This window comes from Sus scrofa, chromosome 1 (assembly GCF_000003025.6).
Source record: "Sus scrofa isolate TJ Tabasco breed Duroc chromosome 1, Sscrofa11.1, whole genome shotgun sequence".
Taxonomy (NCBI): Eukaryota; Metazoa; Chordata; class Mammalia; order Artiodactyla; family Suidae; genus Sus; species Sus scrofa.
The window spans coordinates 66,414,157-66,426,625 of NC_010443.5; the positions used below are offsets into that span (position 1 = coordinate 66,414,157).

Sequence of the window (12,469 nt, forward strand, 5' to 3'; positions counted from 1 at the left end):
GACAGAGACCAGAGCCAGGCTCATTGTTTAAGTCTGGCAGATCTTACCAAGAGCAGGGAGAGTAAGCCTTTAAGCAAGTGTTGCCTAAGGCTACAACAGAACACAGATACAACCTGAGGCTGAGATGCGTCTTTTGCAGACTCCTCTCACATCCCCCGAACCAGGACAGCACAGGAACTGAACCATTAAGGAACCTGCATTTTGGAGTTCCCATCATGGTTCAGCAGAAATGAATCTGACAGGCATCCATGAGGACGCAGGTTCGATCCTCAGCCTTACTCAGTGGGTTAAGGATCTGGCATTGCCATGAGCTGTGGTGTAGGTTGCAAACTCGGCTTGGATCCCGAGTTGCTGTGGCTGTGGTGTAGGCCAGCGGCTCCAGCTCTGATTGGACCCCTAGCCTGGGAACCTCCATATGCCCTGGGTGCAGCCCTAAAAGGACAATAGAAAAAAAACAGAAAGAAACCTGCACCTCCAAGTCCAGCAGCCTGGAGGGAGGGGGTGAGGCTATCTTAAAATTTAAAATTTTTAGGCAGAGAGAGGAGGGGTTTGTGGAAGGGAGATGATAGGAGGCAGAGAAGGAGATGAGAGTGTCCAGGAAACAAGCAGGGGTGGAGGAAATGGAAAAAAGCAAAGGGATCAAAGATAGGAACAGAAAAACAACTTTCCTCCAAAGAAGCCTACAATCCAATATTATAAAACACGCAAAGAAATCTAATGTTGAAAACTCACCAACTGAAACAAATTTACTTCACTCCAAATAAATTTTACAAAACTGTCACAAAAACCTAATCATAAATATGTTGGGAAGGTCCAAAAACATAAAATAAAAGCATACCTCCAATAAAAGCTTAGATGTTAAGAAAAATAGGAAAAAACTAAATGAAAGCATGTACATATAGGATAGCTTGTTAAAAATATTAGAAATAAGAAAATAAAACCACAGACACAAAAATGCAAAAGATAAACTCAAACTATATACAGTTGAAGGGTACATTAGTAAATTAGAAGATACACTGAAGAAATACCCATAATACTACATTATACTGAACTCTCTCGTTCTTTTTTTTTTTGTCTTTTTGCCATTTTCTTGGGCCGCTCTCGCGGCATATAGAGATTCCCAGGCTAGCAGTCGAATCGGAGCTGTAGCCACCAGCCTACGCCAGAGCCACAGCAACGCTGGATCCGAGCCGCGTCTGCAACCTACACCACAGCTCATGGCAACGACGGATCCTTAACCCACTGAGCAAGGGCAGGGACCGAACCCGCAACCTCATGGTTCCTAGTCGGGTTCTTTAACCACTGCGCCACGACGGGAACTCTTCTCTCGTTCTATCTGGAGAATTTGGTAGCACCCTTAAGGTATATGACACACCACAGAATATCACAAAACTAGGAATATATATATATATGTATGTAATTTCCTCATGGACAAAACCCAAAGAAAGCTCAGCATATCAGTATTAGTCAGCAACATAAAGAAATAAAGGAAGCAAAAGACAGGCATGAATAAGAATGGAAAAACAGAATCACTCTACAGCATCTCTAAATCTTGCAAGGAAGAGTTCATGTAAAAACTGGTGACATACAAATAAGATCTGTACCAGAGCTGCTAATTTTGCATTAATGTCAATTCTTTGGTTTTGTCAATGCACTGTTATTATATAAGATATTATCATTGGTGGAAGCCGGATGAAGGGTACACTGAAACTGTACTCTTCTGGTAACCTTTTGTGAGTCTTAAACTATTGCAAATAAGGTATTCAAGGAGGAAATAAACTAATGAAAAAGCCCAGGGAGTTCCCTTTGTGGCTCAGCAGGTTAAGAACTTGACACAGTGTCCATGAGGATATGGGTTTGATCCCTGGCCTTGCTCAATGGGTTAAGGATCCGGCATTTCAGCAAGCTGCAGCATAGGTTGCATACGTAGCTTGGCTCTGGCGTTGCTGTGGCTGTGGTATAGGCCAGCAGCTACAGCTCTGATTTGACCCCTGGCTTGGGAAGTTCCATATGCCACAGATGTGGTCTTAAAAAGGGGCAAAAAAAAAAAAAAAAAAAAAAAAAAGGCCAGAAGACAGTCGAAGAACTTGCTTCTAACAATTCACCACAAGTGGTCAAAACATCTGACAATCACTATTATAACAAAATCTTCAAGAGATTGGTTCAACTTTCAAAAATCAATTAATGTATACATACAGCATGGAAGACTCTCAAACTAATTACTCCATGTGAAAGAAGCCAGATCAAAAAGCCTATAGGTTGCATGATCCCTTTATGGTTGACCCTTGAACAATATAAGTTTGAAGAGTGTGGGTCCACTTACAGGCAGATTTTTTTCAGTAAATATGTACTATAGTACTACATGATCCCCAGTTGGCTGAACCCACAAATATATAACCAGGGATCTGGAGAGTGGGTTGCCTGTAAAGTTATATGCAGATTTTTAACTTCAGGAAGGGTTAGTGTCCCTAACCCCTGTGTTGTTCAAGGGTCAAATATACATGGAATTCTAAAAAATGCAAACTACAGCACAGTGACAAAAAACAGGTAAATGGTAGCCCTGGGACAGCGCTCAGGGGAAGGAGTCCAAAGAGAGAGATTACAAAGGGGTCCAAGAAAATTCTTAGGGGCCAATGGATACATTCATCATATTGACTGTGGCCATGGTGTTACAAGTGTATACATGTCATAACTTAACTGATAGTATACTTTAAATACGTACAGTTAATTATACGTCAAATATATCCACTAAAGCTATTCAGAACATCCATGAATACAATTCACTATTTTGATGGATTAAAAAAAGTGATTATTTTAGCAGATGAAGAAGAGCACTTGGTAAAATTTAATACCTATCTTTTCTTCTTAAAAAATGATAAGCACTTATTATCCCATGTTTTCTCTGGGCCATATGAAAGTTCCTGGACCAGGGATTGAACCCATGGCACAGAGATGATTAAGGCCACTGCAGTGACAACACTGGATCTTTAACCTGCTTCACCACAAGGGAATTCCCCAATACTCAGTAATATCTCTCAAAAAAACTAGGAACAGAAATTTCCTCAACCTGATGAAAGGTTTCTACTACAGCTATTATTCTTATGTGTGGAAAACTGAATGCTCTGCCCTTGATATCAGGAACACAGGAAGGATGTTCATTTGACCACTCCACCACTATACTAAAAGTCCTTGTCAATGATATAAGGTAAGAAAAATATATAAGGAGTTCTCCTCATAGCTCAGTGTTTAATGAACCCGACTACTATCCGTGAGGATGTGGGTTATATCCCTGGCCTTGCTCAGTGGGTTAAGTATTTGGCTTTGCTGTGAGCTGTGGTGTAGGTCGCAGACACAGCTTGGATCTCGGGTTGCTGTGGTTCTGGTGTAGGCTGGTGGCTACAGCTCTGATTGGACCCCTAGCCTGGGGACCTCCATATGCCGCGGGAACAGCCCTAGAAAAGGCAAAAAGACAAAAAAAAGAAAAAAAAAAAAGGAAAGAAAAAGAAAAATATATAAGGAGTTCTCCTCGTGGCTCAGTATTTAACGAACCCAACCAGTATTCGTGAGGATGTGGGTTAGATCCCTGGCCTTGCTCAGTGGGTTAAAGATCTGGTGCTGCCATGAGCTGTGGGGTAGGTCACAGACATTGCTCAAATCCCACATTGCTGTGGCATAGGCTGGCAGCTACAGCTCCAATTGGACCCCTAGCCTGGGAACCTCCATATGCTGCAGTGTGGCTCTAAAAATAAAAATATATATAAGAGGATACAGACTGGAAAAGAAGAAAATGGTCTTTGCTTAGCAATAACATTGTTTACACAGGAAATCCCAAAAGAATCCACATAAAGCTACTCTAACCAGTAAGTGAACCAAGCGAGGCAGCAAGAAACAAGGTCACTATACCAAAATCAACTGTATTTCTATATATTAGCAATGAACAACTGGAAATTGAAAAAAATCTTAAAGTATCAAATTACAATAACTAGCATTTCAAAAATACATGAAATTCTTAAGATAAATCTAACAAAATGGTGCAGGATCTGTAGGATGAAAACCATAAAACTTTGATGAGGAAAAATCAAGGACCTAAAAAACTGAAAAGGTATATCATAATCATGCACTGGACAACTCAACATTGTTAAGATATCATTTCCCTCCACATTGATCTACACGTTCAATGTAATCCCAATTAACAAATTAATTCTAAAATTTACATTGAGGAGTTCCCGTCGTGGCGCAGTGGTTAACGAATCCGACTAGGAACCATGAGGTTGCGGGTTCCATCCCTGCCCTTGCTCAGTGGGTTAACGATCCAGCGTTGCAGTGAGCTGTGGTGTAGGTTGCAGACACGGCTTGGATCCCACATAGCTGTGGCTCTGGCATAGGCCAGTGGCTACAGCTCCGATTGGACCCCTAGCCTGGGAACCTCCATATGCCTTGGGAGCGGCCCAAAGAAATAGCAAAAAGACAAAAAAAAAAAATAAAATAAAATAAAATAAAATAAAATTTACATGAAAAAGTAAAGTATCTAGAATAGTTCCAAAAAAAAAAAGAAAGAAAGAAAGTTTGAGAACTTATACCATCCCATTCCAAGACTGACTATGTATAAAGTTACAGTAATCAAGACAGTACAGTATTGGGGTAAGAACAGAGCAAAGTCCAAAAATATACTCAACGCCTTAGCTTATATCTTCATCAGATTTTAAAATAAATCCCTTTTGTTAATATAGACATATCTCTTTTTAAAGTAAACATAATAAAGCAAGAAAATGAAAATTTTAAAATATTTTCAAATTGGAGTTCCTGTCATGGCTCAGCAGTAATGAACCTGACTAGTATCCATGAGGATTCGGGTTTGATCCCTGTCCTTGATCAGTGGGTTAAGGATCCTGCGTTGCCATGAGTTATGGTGTAGGCCAGCAGCTGCAGCTCCAATTCAACCCCTAGTTTGGAACTTACACATGCCACGGGCGAGGCCCTAAAAACAGACCAAAAAAAAAAAAAAAATTTAAAATTAAATGTTTTTTTTTTTTAAAGGCTGCACCTGAAGCATATGGAAATTCCCTGGGGTCGAATCAGAGCTGCAGCTGCAAGCCTACACCACAACCACAGCAACGCCAGATCCGAGCCACATCTGAGATCTACACCGAAGTTCATGGCAATGCCGGATCATTAACCTACTGAGCAAGGCCAGGGGCTGAACCCACATCCTCATGGATACTAGTCAGGTTCTTAACCAGCTGAGCCACAACGGGAACTCCTCAAATTAACATTGTAACTCTATTTATCTTACAGATGTTCTCTCACAAGTACAACGATACACACACACACACAAATACACACATATATTTATATGTAAAATCAAATAAGGTATATCTACATGTACTAACACAGAAAGATGTACAAAATACATTAAGAAAGACAAGCACGTTGCAAACTACTAGGCACACAAGAATTTTGTTTTTAAAAATACTACTACAGCTTGAGAAATTTACTTAAACTCTATATGCCTCAAAGCTCATCTTTAAAAATAAGAAAACTAGGTTAGATGATCTATATAGCACTTCTGGATTTTATAATACTATCACTTCTCACTTTATGGTACTACATCATGGGCTTCTGAGTCAAGACAGACCTCTATCTGAATCTTGCCTTCATCGCTATGAAACAAGGTAAGCTACTCAATTTCTCTGAGTCTCAGTTTCCTTATACATAAAATGGGGATAAACAATCATTTCTTCAGAGTATTATCATATATAATTTCCATAAAGCACACAGCTGCAACTAAACAAATATTAGCTCTTTCTCTTGGTAGTCTAGGCGATAGTAGCCATGTCACAGTAAAAGTCAAACTACTCAAATTAAACAATAAACACAGTGTTTCATAACTCCTGATTATATATAATAAGAATGTAGATGTACCCACTTCTGACAAAGCTGATTAAAAAGAATTTTAGGAGAAAGTGGTCCTTTTTCAGTCTCCTTCATGCTGTGAAGAAACAGGAACAAGGCTGAGGTCAACGGTCCAGGGCTTGAAAGTTCCACCACTAATGGGTCCTTTAAAAACATGATCAACTATATGTCAGAAATATATAATTTTAAAATAAAATATTATTAAAAACCTAAGAGTTATACTGTTTCAGTGATGACTACACTGCTTCAAGTATATTAAGAAACATCATTCCCTCATTCATAAAATGAATATATAAAAAATGAAAGTAAATACCTTTCCTTGAAAAATACAGGTATTCTCATATTCTCTGACCTTTACTTAATAAAACTTAAGAGTGAAAAACCAATTTTTAGTTGCTTGTAGCTCCCTAAATGTGCTCTTCTAACTAAAGTAAAATTACTCATCTATTTGATATCTGTACATATTCACAAATAATCATAAGTTACATTTACTGCAAAACCCCATATCCTTCTTTTCCCAACATACTTTACTAAAAAAATAAGAAATGGGAACTTATGTCACAAAATTGGTACATCATCTCCCTCTTTTAAAGGAAAGAGACATAAAGATTGACTAAAGCAGCTAAAATTGTGTGAAGGATCGCTACTCTTTATTCTAGAATTCTCTCCTAAGTTTTATTTTTTCAAATGTTATCCTCGCTGGTAACCCCCTCTCCTTGTGGACAATGAATAAAAAGCAGATCCCAAATATATCCTCAGACATTATAGAATGTTACCTTCTAAGACAACTATCATATATGTTATCACATTCACATATTCATGAAATACATGATACATACCAACTATCCTTAAAAATCCACCATCTGGCCAATATCACAGAAAAGGAAGGCTATAATTTTCTATAGTTCTTGAATATAAATAATGCTGTCTGAGAGTTCCTGTCATGGCACAGCAGAAACGAATCCGACTAGGAACCATGAGGTTGCAGGTTCCATCCCTGGCCTCGCTCAGTGGGTTAAGGACCCGGCATTGCCATGAGTTATGGTGTAGGTTGCAGACACAGCTCTGATCCTGTGTTGAAGTGGCTGTGGCAATGGTGTAGGCTGGCAGCAGTAGCACCAATTAGACCCCTAGCCTGGGAACCTCCATGTGCTTTGGCGCGGGTGCAGCCCTAACAAGCAAAATAAATAAATAAATAAAAGTTTAAAAAGGCTTTCTGCAATAATAAGTAAAGGTAAAGTTACCTCAAGGGTCAAAAATAAAATCTAAGGCAGTTTCAAAGCTCAAACATTAAGGTGCTATATCTCCTGCTCCTGACTAAAGCATTTTGAGACAAAGTTTAAAAACTTCAGAACTGAACTTCCTGTTGTGGCTCAGTGGGTTAAGAATCCAACTAGTATCCATGAGGATGCAGGTTTGATCCCTGTCCTTGCTCAGTGGATTAAGAATCCAGCATTGCCACAAGATGCAGTACCAGTCACAGATGTGGATTGGATCTAGCGTTGCTGTGGCTGTGGTGTAGCCCAGCAGCTGCAGCTTTGATTCAAAACCCCTGGCCCAGGAACTTCCATACGCTGTGGGGGCAGACCTTTAAAAAAAAAAACAAAAAAAAACCCCACTTCAGAGCTGAGTGAGTAAATAACCTCAGTTTTCAAAAATATATTTAAATTTTGAAAATAAAAGTTTGTTGATAAGAATTCAATTAACAATGGCTCTCACTACGATATTAACAAAAGCCAAATGTAAAAAGAGTGCATATTGTATAATTTCATTTATATATGATATTAAGATGAATAAAACTATTCTTTCCTTTAGAAACGAGGTTATCCTTGTAGGGAGGGAGGCAGGGGATGGAAGGCAAACTGAAGGGGCTTCTAGCTGCTGGCAATATTTCTTGCATAAAATATTCATTCCATTTCAGTTCAGTGTATTTAGCTTGTGAAAATTCATCAACTATAAATTTATGACGTACACTTCCCTGTGTGAATACCTTAATAAAAAGTTCTTAAGAAATAAGCACACTATTGATATTCATATAAACAAACTGAATCCAGCAACATATAAGAATAATACATCATATTGTTATAAGTGGGGTTTGTCCCAGGAATACAAGATAGGTTTAACATCTGAAAAAAACCAATGTAATTTACCACATTAATGGAAAATAAAGAAAAGCTATGTGATAATCTCAGTAGATGCAGAATAAGTATTTGACAAAATTCAATACCCATTTCTAAAAAAAAAATTTAAAAAAGGAATTTCTGTGGTGGCGCAGAGGAAATGAATCGAACTAGGAACCATGAGGTTTCGGGTTCGATCCCTGGCCTTGCTCAGTGGGTTAAGGATCCGGCGTTGCCGTGAGCTGTGGTGTAGGTTGCACATGCGGCTCGGATCCCAAGTCGCTGTAGCTCTGGCATAGGTCATCAGCTACAGCTCCAATTCGACCCCTAGCCTAGGAACCTCCATATGCCGCGCCGAGCAGCCCAAGAAATGGCAAAAAAACACACACAGAAAAAAAAGAAAAACAAAAAGAACACCTATGGAAAAACCTACAGTTAAGTTCACTTTTCTTTTCTTTTTTTGGTGGTGCAGTTTCTAATCTTAAATCCTTTTTATTTTTCTTTCTTTCTTGCTTCTTTTTTGGTTGCCCCGTGGCATATGGAGTTTCCAGATCAGGGATCAGATCCAAGCCACAGTTTTGACCTAAGCTGCAACTACAGCAATGCCAGATTCATAACCCACTGTGATAGGTCAGGGATTGAACCTGAGTCCCAGTGCTCCCAAGATGTTGCCAATCCCCCTGCGCCACAGTGGGAACTCCTTTTTTCTTTTTATTAAAGTGTAGTTGATGAACAGCATTGTATGTTACCAGTACACAATATAGTGATTCATAATTGTTAAAGGTTTTACTCTAGTTATTTTAAAACACTGGCTATATTCCCCATGTTGTACAATATATTCCTGTAGCTTATTTTATACCTACCCTTAATAATAGTGAGAGACTGAGTGTTCTCCCCCTAATTTGGGGATAAAGGCAAGGATACACGCTCTCATCACTTCTATTCTACACGTTATGGGTGGTTCAAGCCAGCACAATAAGGTAAGGAAAAGAAAGAAAAGGCGGACAGATCACAAAGGACAAAATAAAACTGGTGATTGAAACAACAGTGATCTACACTGATAATCTCACAGCTCAGGTCAACTGTATGTCCTAAAAACCTAAGACCTAAAATTGAAATTTTCCCTTTAGAATGACACAAACCTACAGTGACCAGCTATAATATTTTATTGCCATTTGGTAATTTCACAGCTCCACATGTGAAATACTTAAACCTAACATTCAATCACATTTAATAAGAAATCTCTTCAAATGACTCCCATTAACTTCCATTCGGTTATCTTCACTATCTCACTACACTTTAGAAAAGGGCATTGGGATCCACCATAAAAATCTTAAGAGGCTTTATAGACTGCCTTTTAACAAAAAAATACAATAATACTGTCTTCCAAAATTGTCTCTTTGGTGGGAGTTCCTGTTGTGGCTCAGCAGTAACAAACCCAACTAGTATCCATGAAGAGGTGGATTTGATCTCTGGCTTTGTTCAGTCAGGATCTGGCATTGCTGTGGCTGTGGTGTAAGCCGGCAGCTGCAGCTCCGGATTCAACCCCTTGCCTGGGAATCTCCATATGCCTCGGGTGCAGCCCTAAAAAGCAAAAAAAAGAAAAAAAAGAAAAGAAAGAAAGGAAGAAAAAGAAAAGAAAGTGGGGGTAATTCTATGATGGGGTATCTCAATAAAGGAAGACTAGAATGAGGATAAAGCTGTAACTAGTGAAAAAAAAAGTCACGGTGACTCATTTTGGCCAAGAGAGGGTGTTTGGGATTTTTCTAAGTGGTAGAGTAACCTTGTTTTGTTTGTGTTTAGACAAAATTATGAAGTGGCCTTGCTTTGTCTCATTTTAACAGTCTTGGCGTCACCTAGCCTGAGGCTGATAGTCTATGAGACTGTCTTAATAACATGGGCCAACTGTGGGTTTAGGCTTGCTCCTAAATATCAGAGGCTGCTTTTTTTTTTCTTCTTCTTCTTTTCTCATTAGTTTAAAACCCAATATCAAACTAGGTTCCAAAAAACCCTTTAGATGGTCAATATAAAAATTAAATCTACATTTAAAGAACAAAAATGTTATATTTAAGCAAATATCACCAGTAATCACAAAACAGGAGTCCTAGACATTTTCCTCAACAAAAGTCAAACTCCTTTTGTCTTTTCTAGTATGTCTGTTTGAAAGCTGCCTCAACTTATTTCTTGTGTTATTTGACCCATGATATATTTGAACTATAACACATCTTAAAGCTATGATTATAGAAATTTTAAGTCTAATTGTTTATTTTCACAAAATGTTTTTGAATTGCGTTTTCAAAATTTCTGGCTACCACCTCAATTGATAGTTCTGAAAAACAGGAGAGGTAGGTTTTGGCAACATCACTGGTTCATGTGAAAAAAAGCTACTTGCTATCCAAAAAATTATACTTCTCACCAGTTGAGAGTCTAAGGAAGGAACAATCCTGAGTTTCACACCATGTTCTTTGATCTCATTCATCAGTTCAGTAAGAATGTAAGACTGTGCCAAATTCTGAAAGAAAACAAAAGTAACATCTTCTGATTCAGTTATAATTCTGATTTTACAGAATATTCTCTCAAAAAGTTTCAAATATCATCTGGCGAGGCAAAAGTATTTTTAATTGAATACATTTTACATTTACCAAATGTCACTATTACTGACAGCTAAAATACAGAGAGCTTTCAGAAGCTGGTGGAAAAAGAAGGTGTGTATATGTATATGACACTGGCTAAAGATAGCCTAAAACAAAAAGAAATCAGACAAACTTCAAGATGAACATTTAGCAGTCATCTGACAGTCTATAGGCATGCCAATAAACCAATTAATTAAAATAACCTTTTACATTTCACAAAGCTTTTTTATGGCTCTTACCTGCATGACTGCATTAAAAAAGCAGGTATTTCCTAAATTCGTAATTCCTTTTACAGATGTTACACTGCTGCTTTTTCTTCCCTTATTCTTTTCACCTGTTTCATATTTTTCTTCACAAAGTTTTATGATTCTAGAAAATGCATCTAAGTTAGAGGAAACATAATGGACATGAGATTTAAAATTAAATACATATTGTTTGACATCATATAAATGCATTATTAAAAATTAAATATGATTTTTCTTTGCATCAACATTCCTGAAGGGCAAAAATACAAACAAAAATAAATGCCTCCAGTTTGGATCTTTTTGCTAAAGCAATTAAATTCATCTTAACATATACATTTGTGCCTCAAACCCCAAAGCAGAATAAATTCCATGTGAATTTAAAAATAAAACATTGGAATTCACATTGTCTCTCAGCGGTAATGAACCCAACCAATAAACATGAGGACTCGGGTTGAATCAGTGGGTTAAGGATCTGGTGTTGAACTGAGTTGTGGTATAGGTTGCAGATGCAGCTCAGATCTGGCTTTGCTGTGGCTGTGGTGTAGGCCGGCAGCTATAGCTCCGATTGGACCCCTAGCCTGGGAACTTCCACATGCCACACCTGTGGCCCTAAAAAGCAAAAAATAAAAATAAAAAAATTCAATGTAAGAGTTCTCTTGTGGCGAGGAGGTTTAAGGATCTGGTGTGATCACTGCAATGGCTTGGGTCACTGCTTTGGCACAGGTTCGATCCCCAACCGGGAACGTCCACATGTCACAGATGCAGCCAAAAAAAAACCCCCAAAACCCCAAACAACAACAACTTCAATATAGACGAAAACTTACAAGATTAAACAGTAAATGTAGTTGAATTTTAGCTTTCTGTGAATCTAATGAGTTCTTAGAAGGAAATAAGACATCCCTTCCCCGCCCTTCTGTACAAGAACATTATGGGAGATGAAAAGGAGTGGAGGTGGCCCTGTTCTCAGGGACAGGAGCAGGAAACGAACACCATAAAGAGAAACTTTAGTCTCAGGTAGGCAGACTGATGTCATGCATATCCTGTTGGTTTGAATAAGGTCTGACTTGGCACCTGGGACTTTTGCCAAAGAAAAAGCATCTAGATATAGGGCTCTAGGATCAATCAAGGGGATTATTAACACATTTTATCATACGGTTTTCATAAGGATTAAATGAGCCAAATTTGCTTTGCAAAGCACCTGGCAGCAATCTGTGCCAAAATTATTTGTGCCAAAATCCTTATCTTCATGAGGCATCCTTCATGTCCATTGTTTATCTGCTCTTTTTTCTCTTTAATAATTTCCTGTATTTTCTGGATTTTTTCCCCCAAGTTTATCTAATTTTATTTATCCAATTGATAATTTTATCTAAGTTTATTTCTAATTGAATTTTCTGAAGTGCTACTCTGAGTTTTATCTTTTATACTGACCTTCTGGTTTTCATGATCTTGGCTTTTCCTCCTAACATGTGGAAACATGATTGAAAAAAATAAATTGGTTTTGCAGATGTTTCTTTCACTAAGCAAATCTATTACAAGGAAGATTCTTTCAAGTCTTAAC

At 38.1% G+C, this 12,469-nt stretch overlaps 1 protein-coding gene across 8 annotated transcripts in view; it reads right to left on the reverse strand.

The window, feature by feature from the left end:
* Positions 1-12,469, reverse strand: part of USP45 (ubiquitin specific peptidase 45) — a 67,191-nt gene that overhangs the window by 26,541 nt on the left and 28,181 nt on the right. For all 8 annotated transcript variants that reach the window (XR_002343647.1, XM_013992722.2, XM_001925580.5 and 5 more), the window contains 3 exons: positions 10,906-11,048; positions 10,450-10,545; positions 5,927-6,057 (listed from right to left, as the gene is read on the reverse strand). Coding sequence is in view for 7 of the 8 variants with exons in the window: in XM_013992722.2 (XP_013848176.1) it covers positions 5,927-6,057; positions 10,450-10,545; positions 10,906-11,048 (370 nt within the window). In the remaining variant the exon portion in view is untranslated. The remainder of the gene's footprint in view (positions 1-5,926; positions 6,058-10,449; positions 10,546-10,905; positions 11,049-12,469) is intronic.